At 42.3% G+C, this 23,265-nt stretch overlaps 1 protein-coding gene across 15 annotated transcripts in view; it reads right to left on the minus strand.

Annotated features, from left to right (window-relative positions):
- FARP2 (FERM, ARH/RhoGEF and pleckstrin domain protein 2) overlaps positions 1-23,265 on the minus strand; it is a 270,101-nt gene that overhangs the window by 158,784 nt on the left and 88,052 nt on the right. For 13 of the 15 annotated variants that reach the window (XR_010590399.1, XR_010590400.1, XM_065557154.1 and 10 more), the window contains exons 6-9: positions 18,567-18,664; positions 14,641-14,756; positions 4,949-5,098; positions 264-359 (exon numbers count right to left, since the gene is read on the minus strand). Coding sequence is in view for 12 of the 15 variants with exons in the window: in XM_065557154.1 (XP_065413226.1) it covers positions 264-359; positions 4,949-5,098; positions 14,641-14,756; positions 18,567-18,664 (460 nt within the window). In the remaining 3 variants the exon portion in view is untranslated. The remainder of the gene's footprint in view (positions 1-263; positions 360-4,948; positions 5,099-14,640; positions 14,757-18,566; positions 18,665-23,265) is intronic. The other 2 variants (XR_010590401.1, XM_024111831.3) reach the window with 1 other exon arrangement.

Raw genomic sequence — 23,265 nt, forward strand, 5'->3', positions numbered from 1 at the left:
ATATTTTAAAATACACATGCTTATGTCTAATGAGGGCCAAGACAGATATAGGAAGTGGAAAGCCTTAGAAGAGCAAGGTAGGGACATTGAGGAGGTGGGGGAGACCTTTACTACAATAACTGAAGGATGAAGCCAAAAAGTATCCTTTAGGGCATTTTAAAAAAATCCACTTGCTTTACAAAATTATAGACTTAAGTATTTCTACTAACATTTAGAAGACTTGTTTCAAACAGTGCCATGGCTATAGGTATGGCTAGACTTACATGGACTTCTGGGTGTAGCTTGATAAGAAACCTTTTTCTCTTGAAGCTTAATTTACGGACCTTAGACCAGTTGAAGGTGTTGATTTTTGTGGTACCCTAAATGAAAAACAAAATTATTTATGGCTAGCAAGAAATGTTTACAGTCAAGTTGTATCTTGAACAATAACAAATGTCCTTCCTTGCCCCCAAAATTCATTGTATTCAAATCTATTTTCAATTTATTCCTTTGATCAGGCTTTATCTGCTTTGCAATATCATTCATAGATTAATAGAAAACATAGGGTCTTCAAGCAGATGTTGAAGGACAATATCAGTTACTTTGTGGTATATACAAGTTTTAGATAGGTATTTTTGTTTTTTTGTTTTTGTAAGCTTTCCATTGTTCATTCTACCCAAGGATAGCTCTACAAAATCCAATTTAACTGCTCACCTGGGTTGAGTTTCCCAGGTGTCATCAATATCTGCAGAAGTTACTCATCTTGTGCAGTAACGATGGTTCTTCGAGATGTGTCCCCCTATGAGTGCTCCACCATAGGTGTGTCTAACTTCCTGCACTGCTGATCGGAGAACTTAAGTAGCAGTGCTCATTGGGCCCGCACATGTACTGTCTCTCCTCGTGCTGTGTCACGAGGCTAGCCAGCGCACTCAGCCTAATCGTCCTCAGTGCCTTCTCTAACACAGTGTCATAAACGAGAACTCAGAACTAGAGGGGAGGAGAGCAGGTTGTGGAGCACCCAAGGGGGACACATCTTTAAGAACCATTGTTACTGCACAAGGTGAGTAACTTCTTCTTTGACTAGCATTCCTATGGGTGCTCCATTTTAGGTGGCTCCCGAGCAGTACCCCTTTTGGAGGGCTGGGACTTCGAAGTTGGGTTAGTTACAGATGACAGTACTGTGAAGGCGAAGATGGCATCGGAGGTGGAGTCCCCAGTGATAGCATAGTGTTCTGCGAAAGTGTGGACTGAAGCCCACGTCCCCACTCTGCAGATCTCTGTGATGGGACATCCTTGAAGAAGGCGACAGATGAGGAGATCAATCTTGTGGAATGTATATAGATCCAGGGGTGGGGAGGGAGGAGATCACGTTAAGAATTTGGTAGCACTGTCTGATGCAATTCAAGACTCACTTAAGAGTGTCTTTGGGCTGATATTGCTGAGCCCTTGGATCTTTCCACCACAGAGGTGAAAAGTCTAGGGGACTTCCTGAAGGCCTTTGTCCTATCAAGGTAAAAGACCATGGCTCTCCTGACATCTAGGGTATGTAGTATAACCTCCCTATTGTCTTGGTGAGGTTTGGTGTAGAAGACTGGAAAGTGAATTGATTGATTCATATGAAACAGGGAGGTTACCCCAGGGATGAATTTTGGATGTAGCCGGAGTATAACCTTGTCAGGAAAGAATACTGTGTAAGGGAGATACGCCATCAGAGCTGCTATCTCTCCTACCCTTCTGGCTGAGATAGTTGCTATTAGGAAAGCCGTTTTCACTGATAGGTATGTTAGCGAACAGGTGGCCATTGGTTCAAAGGGGGGGCCTAGTCAGCACTTTCAGAACCAGGTTTAGGGAATCGAAATTGAAAGAAGAGGTTGATACCACCCTTAAGGAATCTTTTAGTGATTGGGTGAGACAGTACCATTAAAGGCTGTAATAGCTGATAGATGGACCCTAAGAGAGCTTAGGAATAATCCTGACTTTTTAAGGGTCAGAACATAGGACTAGAATATGTGGAAGAGTTAATGACATTGGAGAGATTTGTTGGGAAATGAACCAAATCTGAAACCTGGACCATTTCTGACAGTAAGTACGTTGTGTGGTGGACTTTCTACTGTGTAAATAGAACCTCCTCTACTTCCTTTGAACATGAACTTTCTAGGTGCTGGAACCAAGCAGGAGCCTGCGAAAGGAGGTGCAGATAGGTCGGGAGAGAGATCAGCGGGCACATCACAAGCTGTATCAGGTAAGGATACCAGGTCTGCCTCAGCCAAGTAGAGGCAATCAGGATGACGTGAGCTCCATCCCTGTTTATTTTTAACAGGAGCTTCAGCAGAAGAGGAAACTGAGGAAAGGTGGAAAGAAGGTCCTTGTCCCAGGGGAGAAGAAGAGCATCGTCCAGAGACTGCTGTCCCATCTCCACCCTGGAGCAGTAGCATCGACACTTGTTCTGGTGAATGGTGAACAAGTCTATGGATGGTGTTCCCCATCGTGTGAACAGGTTGTGGAGTACTGATGAGTACATCTCCCACTCATTATTTTGTGGGAATTTGCAACTGAGGTTGTCCACTATCGAATTCTGCGTGCCCAGGAGGTAAGTTGCGGGATAACGTGATGTTGTGAGAGATGCACAAGTTCTATAGTCTCACAGCCTCCATGCATAGGGAGGGTGACCTGGCCCCCGGCGACGCTTGATGTAATACATGCAGGCTATGTTGTCTGTTAGGATCTTTGCATGTGATCCTGCGATCAGCAGAAGAAAATAGGCGCAGGCATTCCTGACCGCTCTCAGTTTGAGGAGACTGAAGTGTAGAGACAACTCCGCATGTGACCATTTGCCTTGTGTCATTAGGCCATTTAAATGTGCTCCCCACCCTATGAGTGGTGAGTTGGTGGTAAGAAAGAATGATGGTGACATGTATGAGAAGGGGATCCTTTTGCACACATTGGTTGGGTCCTTCCACCAGTTTAAGGAATTTTTGAGCCTGGTGGGTAGTGACAGGTTTGTCCAGCCTGTCCCTGTTTGGTCTGTAAACTGAACTAAACCATAATTGGAAACATCACACGTGGAATTTGGCGTGTGGTATCACCACAATGCCTGCTGCCATGTGTCCAAAAAGTTGGAGGCAGAGTCAGGGCAGTATCTGTGGACTGTACTGAATGGTGTTTAGGAGTGAAGCCAGGGACAGGAACCTATGCTGAGGTAGGAGGGCTTTTGCCTGTATGGCGCTGTGACAGGGTGTGCATACCCCGCACGAGGAGAGAAAAGTTTAATCCCACACTATGGGCAGAGGAAGTCCCGGCCCTCGGACCGTGCTGAGCATGCTCCAACTGCTGTGCTACTATAAAGATGAGCAACTCAGCTCAGTCTGGGCTAGTCACTGAGGAGGAATCACGATTGGTGGAGGCTCCAGGCCAGGAGCCCCTAACTGCGAGAGCCAGAGATCCCAGGGACTACACCAGAAACGTGCTACCTACACCCAATTGGCAGGAGTCAGAATTCCTGGGAGCTACCCACACCAGGGAACCCGGAGACCTCAACAATACACAGTCTACAGCTTCAGGAAACACAGTAGGAAGTGGCCCAAGGAGGCGGAATGAGTGGTATCTCCAACTCATGTAAGGTCAGCGTGTTGCGGTAGGATCCCCGCTGACTGGATGGTGAACACACTCACCGCTGACAGGGCCCTGGGCTGGGACCTGGTGGAGTTGGGTGGGCTGGGATCCCTCTAGCCCCATCGCCACCCACCCCGGATCTGGCCATGGATGGTTGCGTCAGTTGTGGAAAGTGGTCTCGCGGCGCCTCAACCTGCCCGTCAAAAAGGATATTTATATGCAGGTGGTTTGGACAAGGTTTGCAGACCAGACGGTTTGCACTTCAGGAATTTCTCTTTCTTTCTCTTTGGTTCTTAATGGTGCTGAGGTAAATATTGAGCCACATATGGTCGGTGTTGAGACTGGGGACTAAAACACCTCTTTTACCCCAGTGTACAGATTCCCAGCAACCTCAGGGTAGCCCTGGAATCCTTCAGGGTATGAAGGGAGGCATTGGTCTTTTTGGCGAAGAGCTTCGTACCCTCAAAAGGAAAATTTTCCACTATGGACTGCACCTCTTTCGGGAATCCTGATAAGTGGAGCCATGATGATCGTTGCATCACCATCGCTGTGGAGATGGACCTACCTGCCGTGTTGGTGGCAGGGAGGACCAATTGTAGTGATGTTTTTGCTACTAATTGTCCCTCTTCTATGATGGCTTTAAAATATTGCTGATGTCCTTTGGCCAGTTTGTCAATAAAGTCGTTAAATTTGTAAATGGTTAGCCTGCACACTCTAGCCAGTGGTGCAGCATGAAGAGAGACGATGCATGTCTGGGCCCAATGGACACAGCTACCAAAGTTCTCTAATCAGCAGCACAGGGATGAAGTCACACCTACAGTGGAGCACCCATAGGGCCATATGAGCAAATGCTGAAGGAACTGGGTATGTTTAATTTGGAAAAAGAGGAGATTAAGGGGGAACATGATAGCGGTCTTCAACTACTTGAAAAGCTGCCATAATAAAAGATGGAGAAAGGTGGTTCTCTCTTGCCACAGAGGGCAGCACAAGAGGCAATGGGTTCAAACTACAGTATAGCAGATTTAGATTAAATCTCAGGGAAAACTTCCTAACCGTAAGAACAGTTGAACAATGGAACAGACTGCCAAGGGAGGTTGTAGAAGCTCCTTCACTGGAAGTTTTCAAAAGGAGGCTGGATAGCCATCTGTCTTGGATGGTTTAGCAATAAACCCTGCATCTTGGCAGAGGGTTAGACAGGATGACCCTTGCGGTCCCTTCTGACCCTATGATTCTGTGATATAAAGTCAGCTATTAAAAAAAGTCAGAAGAGATTTGTAGATTAAAGTGACTGACAGTTACTTAAGGAATTATAATCAAAAGGAAGATGTACATATCTGGTATTATTTCTCCAACCTACCTGGAATACTAGTACGCCCATGTGTGAAACAGCCAGGCTAATTTTGGACCCCTCACGGTCAGATGCAAGGTGAAATCTAACGCCATACATCTCCAGTTTCCGAGCAATTTCAAGCACCTGGAAATCTGACTCAGCAGGAGTTTGGCCCCTCCAATAAGGAATAGAAGCATAAAAATAGAGAATATTAAAAACAACCTGATTTTATAATACTTCCAAAGGGTCCAAAGTGATTAATCTTTATGTCCAGAACTAAGCAATAATTTTCTGCCTAATTTACAGACAATTTCACTCCATTAAAGTATTACTGCTACCTTTGTAATTTGAATAACAAAATATATCTGGGGGAAACTGATACAGAGAAGCAAATGAACACTGGTATGAAGGTTATCGGATTCAAAACCCAGGAGGTCTACAGATCACTGTCCAAACAGAAATCCTGTTCAGTTTGATTTCTTGCTTAGGAATACATCGATATATCCAGAAAACAAGGGAGAAATTGAGAATATTGCATAATAGCATGACAGAAACATAGCAAATGTTGCAACAATACAGGACAATCTAAATTATAAAATCAGATTAGAATTATCCAGATAACATTGTATGAAATTAAGTATACAGTACATTCATAGAATATCAGGGTTGGAAGGGACCTCAAGAGGTCATCTAGTTCAACCCTCTGCTCAAAGCAGGATCAATTCCCACTAAATCATCCCAGCCAGGGCTTTGTCAAGCTGGGCCTTAAAAATCTCCAAGGAAGGAGACTCCACCACCTCCCTAGGTAATGCATTCCAGTGCTTCACCACCCTCCTAGTGAAATAGTGTTTCCTAATATCCAACCTGGACCTCCCCCACTCCAACTTGAGACCATTGCTCCTTCTTCTGTCATCTGCCACCACTGAGAACAGCCGAGCTCCATCCTCTTTGGAACCCCCCTTCAGGTAGTTGAAGGCTGCTATCAAATCCCCCCTCATTCTTCTCTTCTGGAGACTAAACAATCCCAGTTCCCTCAGCCTCTCCTCATAAGTCATGTGCTCCAGATCCCTAATCATTTTTGTTGCCCTCCGCTGGACTCTTTCCAATTTTTCCACATCCTTCTTGTAGTGTGGGGCCCAAAACTGGACACAGTATTCCAGATGAGGCCTCACCAATGTCAAATAAAGGGGAACGATCACGTTCCTCGATCTGCTGGCAATGCCCCTACTTATACAGCCCAAAATGCCGTTAGCCTTCTTGGCAACAAGAGCACAGTGTTGACTCATATCCAGCTTCTCGTCCACTGTGACCCCTAGGTCCTTTTCTGCAGAACTGCTACCTAGCCATTTGGTCCCTAGTCTGTAGCAGTGCATGGGATTCTTCCGTCCTAAGTGCAGGACTCTGCACTTGTCCTTGTTGAACCTCATCAGGTTTTTTTCGGCCCAATCCTCTAATTCACATGTGTCAAACTCAAGGCCCGCGGGCCACATCCGGCCCGCCATACAATTATATCCGGCCCGCGAAATCGTTTTATATATCTGTTTTTAATGGCCCTGTGATATGACGCCCCAATAACACACACTACAAATCCCATGATGCAGTGCAATTGCCGCCAACGGCAAGCCGCGGTTCAAGTTCGCGGTCTGTTGATGTATACAACGCTAATATCAAATCAAAGCTAGACCCCAACAATGGCCAAGAGAAAAATTGATTCTGAAAACCGAGGCTTTCAAAGCCGATGGGAGAATGAGTATATGTTTACTGAAATTGCAGGTAAACCAGTGTGTCTCCTTTGCGGGAGTAATATCGCTGTAATGAAGGAGTATAACCTAAGACGGCACTACGAGACGAAACATGAGAACAAATTCAAAAACCTGAGCGCAGGACAGAAGCTACAAAAGGTAGAGGAGTTGAAGAAGAATTTGACATCCCAGCAGACGTTTTTCACCAAAGCAAAATCACAAAGTGAAGCTGCTGTGAAAGCAAGTTTCATTGTGGCCGAAGAGATCGCCAAATCAGGACGGCCGTTTACCGATAGGGAATTCGTAAAGAATTGTATGATGAAAGTGTGCGACGTCCTTTGTCCAGATAAAACGCGAGCGTTTGCAAATGTAAGCCTCAGCAGAAACACTGTTGCTAATCGGGTTTGTGAGATGGCGACTGATTTGAAAACACAGTTGATTGAAAGAGCAAAAGATTTTGTTGCATACTCCCTTGCCGTGGATGAAACTACTGACGCGACTGACACTGCACAGCTGGCGATATTTATCCGTGGTGTGGATTCCAATTTGTGCGTAACAGAGGAAATACTGGACATTAAATCGATGCACGGGACAACGAAAGGAGAAGACATCTTTAGAAATGTATTTCAAAGTGTAACCGACATGAAACTGCCGTGGGAAAAACTCGTTGGACTTACAACAGATGGCGCACCTGCTATGTGTGGTGAAAAAAATGGACTGGTGGGAAGGATGCGCTCAAAGATGCGGGAGGAGAACTGTGCCGGTGAGTTGACAGTGTATCACTGCATCATACACCAGGAATCGCTGAGTGCTAAAGTCCTAAAAATGGATCATGTGATGAACACTGTAACACAAACCGTCAACTTTATCAGAGCCCACGGTTTAAATCACCGCCAATTCCAGTCTTTTCTGCGGGAAATAGATAGCGAGTTTGGCGATATGCCATATCATACGGAGGTCCGGTGGCTAAGTCGGGGAAAAGTTCTCAAAAGACACTTTGAGCTGCGAGAGGAAATCTGCCAGTTCATGGACAGTAAGGGGAAAGACTGCACAGTTCTGCGGGATGAAAAGTGGAAATGTGAGTTGGCGTTCCTGGCTGACATAACGTCGCATCTTAGCGCTTTAAACCTTCAACTCCAGGGACGGGAGCACATAATAACCGATATGCATGATGCAGTGAAGGCATTTCAAGTGAAGCTGCGCTTATGGGAGACACAAATGCACCAATGCAACTTGTCTCACTTTCCCTGTTGCCAAGTAATACGGAACCAAGAAAGTGCCACAGTTTTCCCAAATGCCACCTTTGCTGAAAAACTCAGCGCGCTGCGCACTGAGTTCGCACGGCGCTTCAGTGACTTTGAGGCACAGAAAAGTAACTTCGAGCTGCTTCGCAACCCATTTGCAGTCGATGTGGAAACCGCACCTGTAGAAATGCAGATGGAGCTGATAGAACTGCAATGTAACGGGACACTGAAGGCAAAGTACGACACTGCGGGGCCAGCACAGTTCACTCGCTTCATTCCTGAAGCGATGCCGCAGCTCCGCCAACATGCGGCTCGAATCCTGTCCATGTTTGGCAGCACATATCTGTGCGAGCAGCTGTTCTCTGTGATGAAAATTAACAAAACGTCACACAGGAGTCGCCTCACTGATGAACACCTGCAATCGATCCTGAGAATCTTCACAACACAGAACCTAACCCCAAACATAAACGAACTTGTTGCAAAGAAAAGACTCCAAGTATCAGGCTCTGACTAAATAGGACAAGAAAATGGAATGTTATGATTTGTTATGATTATACTTTTGCTTTAAATTCAATTTTTTATTTATATTTTCAGATTTTTTAATATTCCAGCATGTACAGATTTTGAATGTATTGTATTGACAGGATATTTTTTTATGAAGAGCAAAATATTTTAAGTTGAAATGTATTTATTTTGGAATGATATCCTGTATTTTGGTTCATATTAATGGTTAAAAAACATAAATATTTAGTCTGTTAAATAAATGGTTATACTGTTCGGCCCGCGAGTTTTGAGTTTTGGCCCCCTGTGCAATTGAGTTTGACACCCCTGCTCTAATTTGTCTAGGTCCCTCTGTATCCGATCCCTACCCTCTAGTGTATCTACCATGCCTCCTAGTTTAGTGTCATCTGCAAACTTGCTGAGAGTGCAGTTCACACCATCCTCCAGATCATTAATAAAGATATTAAACAAAACCGGCCCCAGGACTGACCCTTGGGGCACTCCCCTTGAAACCGGCTGAAAACTAGACATGGAGCCATTGATCACTACCCGTTGAGCCCGACGATCTAGCCAGCTTTCTATCCACCTTACAGTCCATTCATCCAGCCCATACTTCTTTAACTTGGCGGCAAGAATACTGTGGGAGACCGTATCAAAAGCTTTGCTAAAGTCAAAGAATAACACATCCACTGCTTTTCCCTCATCCACAGAGCCAGTTATCTCATCATAGAAGGCAATTAGGTTAGTCAGGCACGACTTCCCCTTGGTGAATCCATGCTGACTGTTCCTGATCACTTTCCTCTCCTCTAAGTGTTTCATAATTGATTCCTTGAGGACCTGCTCCATGATTTTTCCAGGGACTGAGGTGAGGCTGACTGGCCTGTAGTTCCCCGGATCCTCCTGTGAGGATGTGATATTTTAAAAAAAAGAGACCTAGGGTTTTGGATTCTGTGGCAGTGGGTAAATTCTATGACCATAGAATGCATAGGGTCTGATTATATTAATTAATGGAGATATCCCATCTCCTAGAACAGGAAGGGACCTTGGAAGGTCATCGAGTCCAGCCCCCTGCCTTCACTAGCAGGACCAAGTACTGATTTTGCCCCAGATACCCAAGTGGCCCCCTCAAGGATTGAACTCACAACCCTGGGTTTAGCAGGCCAATGCTCAAACCACTGAGCTATCCCTCCCCCCTAAGATAGAGCAAGTCTCAAACCCACGACCTTCAGGACTGTAGTCAAGCACCTTAACCACTCAGCCACTGCACCTTACCAAGTGGGGGGTCGAGACAATTCAATTAAAGTGGACTATTATCAACAGGATGAAAAAAATCACTTTTGTAGTGGTAATCAGGGTGGCCCATTTCAAACAGTTGACAAGAAGGTGTGAATAACAGTAGGGGGAAATTAGCATAATAAATGTGTTAGTCTCTAAGGTGCCACTAGTACTCCTCGTTGTTTTTGCTGATATAGACTAACATGGCTACCACTCTGAATCCTGCTTTTATTCTGTATTAACTTTGAAAAAATATTGATCTTCACAACGGCAAAGACTGAAAAGATTTTTTCCCCCAATTACAAAAATTTCAGGGGTTCAAATGGAGTTCAATATTGTCAAAGATGTAGTCTATATTGTGTTTTTCATCAAATTTGAGTATGATGTAGCCAAATAAACTTTATATACAAAGTACAATTACAACAGTATGACTTTTGTGAGCAGATAAGGCCTAAGTTGCATCTCTGTGGGATAAGTGATAAAAGGCTGGAAATATAAATTTTGGCCATAAATTCACACATTACACAACTTCAAGCATAGAGTGTATAACACAATGAGCCAAACTCATTCCTGGTGTAATGCCACAATCTCAGAAAGAGGATGTTAGGGCTTTATGTAAAAAATAAAATTACAGAAATGTGGTACAAAATGGTGGCTGGAGAATTTGGAATATGTCCAATAAAACTTCTAGGCACAAACTCAGGTGAGTAACTTGAGTACTATTTTATTACATATAAAAACCACCAGAGGTTAACTATTCAAATTTATCTAATAAAGTTAAGAGCATAATACCTGTCAGAAAGAATAGAATTTTTAAAAAACTGCCTGCACCTACAATAGAAGGAACTTTCTAAAGTGGGGAATACTAGGAATGAAGACAAGCAGCTCATACTGCACAGAAAACATTCATAAATTAGAAGCAGTTTCAAAGTAATTATCCTCAGATGTTTGCTGTAGACTAATCTGCACAGACTGGTCTGAAAACAATCTGGTCTAATTTTGTTCATCCATTAAGTAGATAAATCTACTTAGGCTTCCCCAAGTCAATGGAAGACAACCTGCCTATTAAAGGTATTTTCCAACAAGAACTGCCTTCAGTACAGAAGGTCTCAATGCAAGGTTTCCTTATAGCTGGATCCATATGGAGACAATATTTATTATCACAACATCCATACAGTAATAGGGAAGATCAAACTCTAATCCAGATACTGATAAGTGTCCCGTGCTTTATATAGTTTTTTAAACCTACAATTAATTTAGATTTTTGGCTTGAAGAGGCAAAAGCATTGCATATTTAGAAATTGCATTGGTGAGAAAAGTAGAATTTCAGATTCTGCACAAGGATCTATATTCACAACCTATTTCCAAAGATACCTCGATGAGGCTGGCTTTAGCACAAGATAACTCTGTTACAAGGGTCAGGTACTAGTTAGCCTGATGACCACTCGAGACCAAGACCACTGTGGCTCTTCTGCTGTCACCTTGTTCTCTTCCACCCTCCAGCCACAAAATTGATATATTCACTTATTGTGTATTGTTTAAATCCTAAATTGTGAACTCTCTGAGGCAGGAACTGGCCTTGTGTTGTTTGTATAATGCCTAGTACAAGAGAAGTCTAATCCCTATTTGGGGTCTTTAGGTATACTAGAATATAAAGTGGTCAACTTTGGATCTTGAGAGGTACACATCTACAGAGCTGTACCATTAAGACACTATTTTGGCACTGAGTAAACAGATCTGAAAGATTAAATGTAGAAGCCATATTTTACACACAAAAAATTAATCACTAATTTTAAGAAGCACAATATAAGCTTTAAAATTCTATCACAGTGAAAACATTTATTTTCCTTTTAATATAGAACTGCTGTTGGAATCACTGCTTCGATTTCATGTTGCATTGTATTATTCTACTGGTTTTATCAGGTGGGGTGAACTCATGTATTAATGATTTATATTACCATAGTACTTAGCCGTCCTAGTCATGGACAATATCACACAATATCAGCCTGAAGAAATTAAGCATTATCCAAGTAGGTGTACACAACATGCTCTGACTTTCACATCCACATACTGAATAGAGCCTTGTGGTATATTAAGTTATATAAAGACAAACTGAAATTGCCTATTGGATATACTGCAGAGAAATGTAGTACTCAGAATAGGGCCAGGCAAGTAAAGGCAGAGCAGAAGCTGCAAATGCAGGAGACTTGAAACTGAGAAAGGAAATAATATGTAGCAGTAGAGGAAAGCCAAAAAACCTGGAGACACTCCAACCTGTCAGTAACAGTTCATTCTTCCTCGTCAGACCAGAAGTGTTGCCACCAGAAAAGCTAATTCAAACGTCAGTGTCATGGAAGAACAAATCACCTCTCATATTGAAACACTAAAAATAAGAGAAGCTGAGAAGGAGGAAAAAGGAGGGGAATAAAAATGAAGGACAAAGGTGAAAAGAGAAATCAAGAGAACAGAAAAGAAGGCTAGTGCTGTGTGCTGCCATAAAGGAGACCAGGTTTCAGTTGTCTATTCAGGTCTCCCTCCTTCAAAGGAAAATGATGAGACGTGTGTAAACTGCGGGAAAATGTGGAAACTTCACAAATCAGACTAAAAAGATGAAGGATCCCCAACACCAATGAGATAAGGGAAAGGAAATGGAAGGATGTCACTCTTATTTTTAGATGTGCAAATGCTTCCAGATTACATCTATTACACAAACATTTTCCAGGAAAGGATGGAGATTTAAAATTTCTAACCAAAATTGCACAAGTAACCTTAATTTTGTCATTTCCTAATTTGACTGTTTCATTTTGCAACATTAACATTCTTTTAAAAGTAGGGACTTTTTAAAAACAATATTTCTTACATTTTAAAAAAGAAAAATACAGTAAAGAAATTCCATAATATTCATTTATTTGCTATACAGCAGTAGAATGCTTTGCTCTGTGCAATATGTACAATCAATAATAGCTCAGTGGTTTGAGCATTGGCCTGCTAAACCCAGGGTTATGAGTTCAGTCTTTGAGGGGCCACTTAGGGATCTGGAGTAAAATCAGTACTTGGTCCTGCTAGTAAAGGCAAGGGGCTGGACTCTATGACCTTTCAAGGTCCCTTCCAGTTCTAGGAGATAGGAACAAACCATTTTCTCATTCTACATATACCTTTATGTATCATACAAAAGTAGGTAGGACTCCTTAAGAGCCCTGCTTCCTTCAACATACTCCTTCACAAATCATTCCATAACCATACCTATGAAAACCAAAATTTCACTATTTGTTATCCACACACATGCAATGAAATCTCGAGACAGTGCTGAATCAGTAGCAGTTTTCAACTTGTACTGCACACACACCATGTGCTGTACCAATGTAATGATAAGGAATGGTATGTTTTATTGTTTAATGTAATCCAGGGTGAATGCGCATATTACATTTTATTAAATCCTTACAATTTGGCTAAATTAAATTTCATTAGCCCAATTTTCATTAACCCAATGAAAGATATATCTACAACCCAGGAACTATATTCCTGCTAAATTCCATCACCTTCGCCCAAGGTGCTAGAGCTCTCCAATAAAAGGCACATTGTTTTCTTATTAGAAGAACTATTTTTAAACTCCTATGCTTTAAAATAGCTCAACCTTATTTGATGAAACTTTCAGAAAATAATTCTGGAAGCGAATCCATCAAATTAAGGCATTTAATTAACATAGGTTGCACTAATGTCATTCCAACAGCTTCTACAATGCAAGTAAGTTTTGTCAGTAGAAATGTCTACAGCAAATTGAAAAACAGAAGTGTGGGGACAGTACAAAATAAACGGAACTTTATATCAAAATAAACAATTGACTACTGTACTGATATTTCAGGCTGCATTGCAGTCCTACATATAGCTGCTGCCCTCAAAAGCTTTCCAGTTTTAGTTTAGAGCTTGCTTGCACAATTAGTTGCACCAAGCTAGGGTGCAAATCTATCCCACACTAGCCTATCACTGTCCATGTGGACCCTGCTAACATGCACTAACAGTTCATTAATGCACTTTGATCTAGTCCCATTTCAAAGAGGACTAGATCAAAGCACATTAACAAACTATTAATGCAAGTCATCAGGGGTCACACAGACTGTCTGGCTGCAGGCTAATGCAAGGTAGATTCACACCCCACATTGCTGTTGTCATATAGACAAGCTCCTAAATAACATGTTGATGTTAGATCAGTATCCGCATTAATCCCTGAATTTCCCTGGAATTTCCAAGGAATACCTAATGAAGACTGCAAATACTGAAGTAATGTTTCATTTATATTTTTCATATCAAAATTGTTCAAATGCACATCTGTACAGCTGATAACAGCATCCAAAGTAACAGACACTCAATAAGCATGGAATCATCAAATTAGAGATCAGAATGACCTATTAGGTAATCTAACCCATTTCACAACCAGTTTGATTCCTAAAGTCTTTTTTCTCATGCCTTAACATATCACCTCTCTCAAACCTGCATTATAGGGGTTAAAAAACAGTGACACAGACTGTATTTGGCAAGGTTTAGCGTATAAATTGATGCCATTATCGTGGTTTTGCTTTCACCAACCAACAGCATTTAGCTTATGCCGTCTATATAAAGAAGCAAGCATGTGTAAAATTGTAAATGGCCTGTACTTCAGTCTCCTGGGGAAAGGTGTTCCGTGTCAGTTTGGCATTATTTACACTACAATTAGATCAAACTGTGCTAGAACTTTTTAAACACATAAATAAGTATTTTGGGGGGTTAAAAACTGGGGGGTTTTTAGCTGTAGATGAGGCCTAACTCGGTGCTCCTGCATCTAGATTCTTTTACTGCCCCCATCACCATGATATTTGAACTCGATCAAACAATTATCATCTTTCTAATTTCCCTGCACTGTTTCACCAATATGCTGTAATACTATAACATTTCCAAAAAGCCCACCAATAATCTGCACTTACAAGTGCTTCCTGTGAAACTCCAGTATCTTTCCTTGTACTCTTTCCTGGTTTGGCAAGTATTGGTTTGTTTTTAGGTGATCACGATCCCCAGATTCATCAAAATCCCCAATCTCAGCTATGATAAAAAGTAATAGAACATGTCAGAATTTAAAGAAACAATACTTTTAGTAAAGAAAATAAAGTTAATAATCCTCAATTCTAACTTTTCTATAAAATACCGTTTACATAGTACTTTAACCTATTTGTTTTTACGATGACATTTATTGGCATTCCCACAACTACAAGTTTTCACATGGGTTTTTTTCCATAAGAGACAGGAACAAACTATCAATCAATGAGTTACCTTTATTTCTAAAAAGTCATATCAGACTAATTCCTTCCAATACTGTGAATTAGGAAGCCGTGGTTGGGACTTAAGTGTGGTCTACACACAAAGCTGCAGAGCAGTTTAAATGCAACTTGGTGTTTAGCTTGCACCAGTAATTTACAGGTGCAAACTAAACAGATTTAAACCAGGTTTAAACTGATGAATGTGCACATAGGGCTTTGCACCTTTTAATTAAAATTAGTTTTAAACAGATTTAAGTTAAACCAATGCAATTTCTGTGTAGACAAGCTCAGAGAAGTTTTGTAGAATCATGATACACATATTTCAATTTAAGCTTCAAAAAGGATTGCTATAAAAACATCAGAATTTAAAAAAAAATAGCAACAGAGGGTCCTGTGGCACCTTTAAGACTAACAGAAGTATTGGGAGCATAAGCTTTCGTGGGTAAGAACCTCACTTCTTCAGATGCAAGTAATGGAAATCTCCAGAGGCAGGTATAAATCAGTATGGAGATAATGAGGTTAGTTCAATCAGGGAGGGTGAGGTGCCATTGGAATACAAGCTGTCAGGAACAGTATCCCTGATGATGACACAGCACAACTTATTGCTGAGCTCTGTGACTTTATCCTCACGCACAATTATTTCAAATTTGGTGACAATATATACCTCCGGACCAGTGGCACCGGTACGGGCACCCACATGGCCCTACAATACGCCAACATTTTTATGGCTGACCTGGAACAATGCTTCCTCAGCTCTCGTCCACTCATGCCCCTTCTCTACCTACGCTATATTGAGGACATCATCATCATCTGGACCCATGGGAAGGAGACCCTGAAAGAATTCAACCATGATTTCAACAGCTTCCACCCCACCATCAACCTCAGCCTGGACCAATCTACACGGGAGGTCCACTTCCTAGACACCACCGTACAAATAAGCGATGGCCACATTAACACCACCCTATACCAAAAACCCACCGACCACTACGCCTACCTTCATGCCTCCAGCTTCCACCCCGGTCACACCACACGATCCATCATCTACAGCCAAGCACTGAGGTACAATCGCATCTACTCCAACCCCTCAGACAGAGACCAACACTTACAAGATCTTCACCAAGCATTCCTCAAAACTACGATACCAACACAAGGAAATAAAGAAACAAATCAACAGAGCCAGACGTGTACCCAGAAGCCTCCTGCTACAAGACAGGCCCAAAAAAGAAACCAACAGAACTCCACTGGCCATCACCTACAGTCCTCAGCTTAAACCTCTCCAACGCATCATCAGTGATCTACAACCCATCCTGGACAATGATCCCTCACTTTCACAGACCTTGGGAGGCAGGCCAGTCCTCGCCCACAGACAACCTGCCAACCTTAAGCATATTCTCACCAGCAACCACGCACCGCACCATAACAACTCTAACTCAGGAACCAACCCATGCAACAAACCTCGATGCCAACTCTGCCCACATATCTACACCAGCAACACTATCACAGGACCTAACCGGATCAGCTACAACATCACCGGCTCATTCACCTGCACGTCCACCAATGTTATATATGCCATCATATGCCAGCAATGCCCCTCTGCTATGTACATTGGCCAAACTGGACAGTCACTACGCAAGAGGATAAATGGAAACAAGTCAGATATCAGGAATGGTAATATACAAAAACCTGTAGGAGAACACTTCAACCTCCCTGGCCACACAATAGCAGATGTAAAGGTAGCCATCTTACAGCAAAAAAACTTCAGGACCAGACTCCAAAGAGAAACTGCTGAGCTCCAGTTCATTTGCAAATTTGACACCATCAGATCAGGATTAAACAAAGACTGTGAATGGCTATCCAACTACAGAAGCAGTTTCTCCTCCCTTGGTGTTCACACCTCAACTGCTAGCAGAGCGCCTCACCCTCCCTGATTGAACTAACCTCGGTATCTCCATACTAATTTATACCTGCCTCTGGAGATTTCCATTACTTGCATCTGAAGAAGTGAGATTCTTACCCACGAAAGCTTATGCTCCCAATACTTCTGTTAGTCTTAGGGTAGGTCTACACTTACCTCCGGGTCCAGCAGTAAGCAATCGATCTTCTGGGATCGATCCCAGAAGTGCTCGCCGTCGACGCCGGTACCCCAGCTTGGCGAGAGGAGTACGCGGCATCGACGGGGGAGCCTGCCTGCCGCGTCTGGACCCGCGGTAAGTTCGAACTAAGGTACTTCGAATTCACCTACGTTATTAACGTAGCTGAATTTGCGTACCTTAGTTCGAAATGGGGGGTTAGTGTGGACCAGGCCTTAAAGGTGCCACAGGACCCTCTGTTGCTTTTTACAGATTCAGACTAACACGGCTACCCCTCTGATTCTTAAAAAATAGTTATGAAAAATACCATGGAAGTATCTTGTTTAAAATTAGGCTGACCTATAAAACCAAGAAGTTTTAAACAGGATCAACTTGTAAATATATTAAGCCCTAAATATTTATATTCCTTTGTCACCTTTGCTTTTCTAGCATCCTAAGATTCACTCCTGAAACGTGGCCACAGATGTTGATACTTACTCAGCTGTTCCATGTTGATTTGAAGTTCTCTCAAAAACACAAGATTGTGCTAGAAAATCCTTGGCAAGTTTTCATAGCACAAATCATTGGACATTATGTAAGATAGGTTTGGCCTTCCAATAAGTGGAGTCATATTTTATTATTGTGTCTGTTTCTTAAACATTTTTGGTTTGGGGGGCAGGGAGAAAGGAAGAATTTATCCCCCTTTGTCTTACATTTAAGATCTGTAAATAAATGTCATTGCTTGTCTCTTTTAATCCTTAGGGCCAGATTTTCAATGCTATTTTGGCACCTAAATGCCTTTGAAAATCTGGCCTTAGGGCCCTCAGGGCAAGCATCTTGAGGGTCCTAAACAGAAACCAAGTCCATTCAGCCTCCACCCTCACTTCCAAATAGGAGCCCACCACCTGCCTTTCCAATTCTCCCTTCTCTCTAACTCTTCCTAGCAACAAGTCCTTCCCCAGAAGGACGATATTCTCACTATCGGACCTGTTTTCTTGTGTTGCCAGACTCCTGCTCCAATTCCCTCCACTTTCTGCCTGCCCTCCATATGTACGCTGCCTTGTAGCCTGAAGTTGATTTGGAAACTGGCATTGGGAGGAATTAAGGCAGATAAGAAGGGCAGGCCAGAAAATGAGCAAGCTTACTGGCACTGGGAGGAGAGCCAGGTGAGAGTTACAACAGGTAAGAGTCTTGACTCAGCCCCACCTTCCAGCAGCCAAAACTATATTGCTTTTAAGCACAAAACTCCAAAGTGGCCTCCTTCCCAACCCCATGAAAATTGGCCAATCCTCATTGTGTTAAATACATGGTGATCATCCAGTATGCAAAAGGTTAAAGATTAACCAATTAAATTTATCAATATTAGACTTGTGAAATAGAAAATACTTGTTTTAGGGGTTTGTTTGTTTGGGTTTTTTTTTTTTAATTATTGACATGCAGATAATGCTTTGTGTGCACTGATACATGAGCTAGTTCAGTTTAACAGTGGCAACATCAGTTTATGCTAGGATAGCCAACATACTAACACTGCAGAAGATGAGAGATGATCAGAGCTGCTGTGTTGTCACTGCAGGTTAGTTGTTCCTCTGCCAAGTCTCTTTTGATTTGTAATGCAAACAGATACCTACAAAGGAAGAGTGAAGAGTATAATCTTTTGATGAGCTAAAGAAAACAACTCAACACTACTTACACAATAAGCAGCTTCTACAAATATTCTTCAAAAAGTACATAAAACAGAACTCTTCATTTCTCAATGACAATCACATAAAATTAAAAAAGAAGTACATAACATAGCTACGTCAAATCCCTAACCAATCTGGCCACATAAAGCAATTTAACAGTGCGATGGAGTCAACTGTCACAGGGGAACCAAAGAAAGGAAAAGCCAAGCTCTTTGAAAAGCTTGGCTTATCAGAAAGCAGGTTTTAGAAAGTTTGTTTCGACCTCAAGATTAGATCTCGGTCATGGTTCAAAAGGTTTCACCTACCCACACAGTGGGGGAGGTGCATGGCTACTAATATCTTATTAGCAAAGTATGCAGAGAGTAGGAGGAGTCTGGGGTCCTATAAAACTTCTAACTCAGCCTGAGAAGATACAGCACTGGGGAAAGAGGATATTGGACTTAAGAGCTTTGGCTGGAGCTTGCCTATTTAAAGAAACTATGGACTGTTCAGTGAGTAAAAAACTTTGGGCAAGCCAATTTACCAGAAGTTGTGGAAAAATGGGACTGAATGCAATAGGTGAGTCTGCTGGCGTAATACTTGTGTTCTAATAACTTGTCTGTCTGTCCTTCCTTCCCCCATCCCTGCCCGTATGTGGTAGGCAAATCCTCTTGGCCCAACAGTGCGTACCCGGAGATAAGTGCATTTTTACCCCCAATCTCTGTTTTAAGAATTGATAATAAACCCTTGAAACCTCAGCCATCAAACCCACAGACTGACTTGCTATTCATTCTATGGGAGTAACATCGGAGTCTTTAATTTAACTGCTTAGCCCATCCTTCAGACCACTGTTCAGATGGTTTGGGACTTTGTATAGAAGCTTTACTTGGAATGGAAACAGACTAACTGACTTTCCACTTCAAAAAAAAATTCTAAAATGAGCGTACTATCAGTTTCCTTGTTGATCAATCACAAAACCTGCAAGATACACATTACTCTTAATTTACAATTGGGGAAAACACCAATTATTTATATTAGAATAATTAAGGTTCTTTGATGTAGTCAGTGTAGAGCCCATTGTAGGTGCACATGTATCTCCTGTGCAAGAGATCACCGTCTTTTGAATAGCAGTTCTGTCAGGATTGAGCATGTGCCCTGTGGCTCCTCATGCTTCTATACCAGGGTTTTCCAAACTTTTTTGCCATGGAAAACTTATATTATTTTGTAATTGTTTGGTTTTCAAATAAAAAAATATGTTATTTATGCTCAAATATATTTTATTTTATAAAACAAAGCAAAAATACAAATTTAAAATAAACTAACAATTGAACTAACAATTTCTAACTGGAAAGCGCGAATAAAGTAGTACAAAAATCAAGTGCAAGAGTCAAAATTAGAAACAGTGTTATACTTTACAAAAATGTTTTTATATATACACACACACAAACACCAAACAAATTAGATTTATACTAGGAAAATCTATGTTTATAAACAGAAATACATATTTGGATTTAATGGGATTGGTGTTTCTGCGTTTTGCAGAAACACCAATTATTATTATACTGCAACAAAAACCAAATATAGGAATAGACTTGATGCTGCACCTGACATGAGGATTCAATTTTCCAGCATCACAAATTCGCTTAATATTAGGAATAATGCTGGAAAATTGAATCCTCATGTCAGGTGCAGCATCAAGTCTATTCCTATATTTGGTTTTTGTTGCAGTATAATATGAAAATCCCGGCTCACACAAATAAGTTGTAGCAAAAGGAAGGACCACTCGAACTGCACGTTTAGCCACATTAGGATACTCGTCTATTATGCTGCTCCAAAAATTATTCAGCGGAAGATCCTTAAACTTTTGTTTCAAATCAGAGTCAGAAATTACGTCAATTAGGCTTTCATAATCGTGCGCAGTAAAGCCGACTGGTTTGGCTGTAATTATAAACGGATTTTGAACCAAAGCATTATCATCAGTAGTTGTAGGAAAATATTCTAATAAAGAGGCCTGCAAGTCATGTAAGTGCTGTAAAATGGTGCTGTAAAATTCTTCATGGACTGTAGAATTTATTTCAGTCAGAAATTCATGTACTGTAGGAAAGCAGTCGAAGTTATTCTGTTCTACAGAAGATGCCCAGAATTCCAGTTTCTTTTTTAACGACAAAATTTTATCCATTATAGTAAAAATGGTCACATTCTTTCCTTGCAGGGACAGATTAATTTCATTTAATTTTGCAAAAATATCTGCAAGATAAGCAAGTCTCATTAGCCATAAGGAATTTGTCAGGCAGTCATTAAATTTTCCATCTTGAATTATCTGAAGTGAAGAATACCAGTAGTTCATTACGAACCTCAAAAAGCCTCACAAGCACATTTCCTCTGGATAGCCACCTCACTTCCGTCTGTAAAAGAAGCTGTTTGTGCTGACTACCCATTTCCTCACACAAAATTTTAAATAACCTGGATTGAAGTGGTCGAGATTTGACAAAATTGATAATTTGTACTGCTTCATCAAGCACAATTTTCAGATATGCTGGTATTTTTTTAACTGCAAGTGCTTGTCTGTGTAGAACACAATGGCTCTTAGTGCTTTCTGGTACCACGTTTATGATTTGCATTACAGCTCCCTTTATCTTCCCGATCATTGCCCGAGCACCATCAGTACATACATCAATACATTTTCCCCCAACTAATTTCATGCTTTCTGATAAAATTGTTGATGCAGTTGAATATTTCTTCTCCAGTTGTGTTGCTTTGCAGAGATTCACATAAGAGCAGGTCCTCTTCAATAATATTATTAAATCTATATCGGACAAATACTAGTAGCACAGCAAGACCTGAAATGTCAGTGGACTCATCTAGCTACAATGAATACTCATGGCAAATTTTCAGTTGGCAAACTAGCTCTTTTTCTATGTCATCATCAAGATCTTTAATACGGCGTGCAACAGTATTATTTGACAACTGTATAGTATCAAATTTCTTACCAGACTGCTTGCGCAACATGCATGTTACAATATCTTTTGCGCAAGGCTTGATAAGCGTTTCTCCAAAAGCGTGAGCTTCTCCGGCAAGCGCTACACAGTAACTTACTCGATAAGATGCCTCTGTTGCACTTTTGTTGTCTGTTTTAGCAATTTTAATCATCGAAAGTTTACAATTTCCAAGTGATTCACGCTTCCTCTTGAAAAAACTTATATCTGTGTCTTTGTATTCAGCATGCTTGGTTTCCAAATGCCTATGAAGTTTAGCAGGAGCCAATGAACGGTTTGCTAGTATTTTGTTGCACACGATGCACTGCGCATCAGGAACATCTTTACTTCCAACACACGTAAAACCGAAAGACAAATAATTTTCATTTTTTAACTATGATTCTTTCATGGAACACCTATTCACATCGTGCGGAACACCAGTGTTCCGTGGAACACAGTTTGGGAAACATTGTTCTATACGAAGGCATAAAGGGTGGAATGGCCATCACACTTCCTCAGTTCCTGTGCAATTCAAAGTGCATGTTAGCTGAGGTCACCAAAAGCAGGGATAAAGCAGGGGTGGGCAAACTACAGCCCACAGGCCACATCCAGCCCGTCAGACCTTTTAATCCGACCCTCGAGCTCCTGCCAGGGAGTGGGGTGGGGGGCTAGCCCTGCTCCACACGTGCTGTGGCTCTGCATGGCTCCTGGAACCAGCTGCATGTCCCCACTCCGGCTCCTACACGTAGGGGCAGCCAGGGGGCTCTGCACACTGCCCCCGCCCCAAGCGCCGGCTCTGCAGCTTCCATTGTCCAGGAGCCATGGCCAGAGCTGTCTGGCCGGCGCCTCCACGTAGAAACCGGAGGGGGGACATGCCGCTGCTTCTGGGAGCTGCTTGAGGTAAGCACCACCCGGAGCCTGCACCCCTGACCTCGTCCCATGACCGAACTGCCCCCAGCCTTGATTCGCCTCCCACCCTCTGAACCCCTGGGTCCCAGCCTGGAACACCTGCCGACACCCGAAACCCCTCAATCCCCAACCCCACCCCAGAGTCTACACCCCCAGCTGAAGCCCTCACTGTCTCCCACATCCCAACCCCCTGCCCCAGCCTGGAGCCTTCTCCCGCACCCTGAACTCTTCATTTCTTGCCTCACCCGAGACCCCATCCCCAGCCAGAGCCCTCACCCCTTCCCTTACCCCGACCCCCAATTTCGTGAGCATTCATGACCTGCCATATAATTTCCATACCCAGATGTGGCCCTCAGGCCAAAAAGTTTGCCCACCCCTGGGATAGAGGGTGGGTTGCATAATTCACACCAACATCTCAAAGAAGCAGTTACTGCAGGATAAGTAACAGTTCTTTACTCGGAGTTTGTGTCAGTGTGGATCCCAATGTAGGTGACTGGCCAGCAGTACACCTTCGGGATGGTCGGATGAGAAGTATCAGCTGCCTCTGTCAAACAGAGATTGTAGTACTGCTCTCCTGAAGTTGGCATCTACCCTGTCAGCTAGGTACAGTGTAGAATGCTTGACAAAAGTCCGGGGGGAGGGGGAGGATTACTCCATATCGCTGCCTTACCAAGTTCAGA

Source organism: Chrysemys picta, chromosome 9 (genome assembly GCF_011386835.1).
Source record: "Chrysemys picta bellii isolate R12L10 chromosome 9, ASM1138683v2, whole genome shotgun sequence".
NCBI lineage: Eukaryota > Metazoa > Chordata > Testudines > Emydidae > Chrysemys > Chrysemys picta.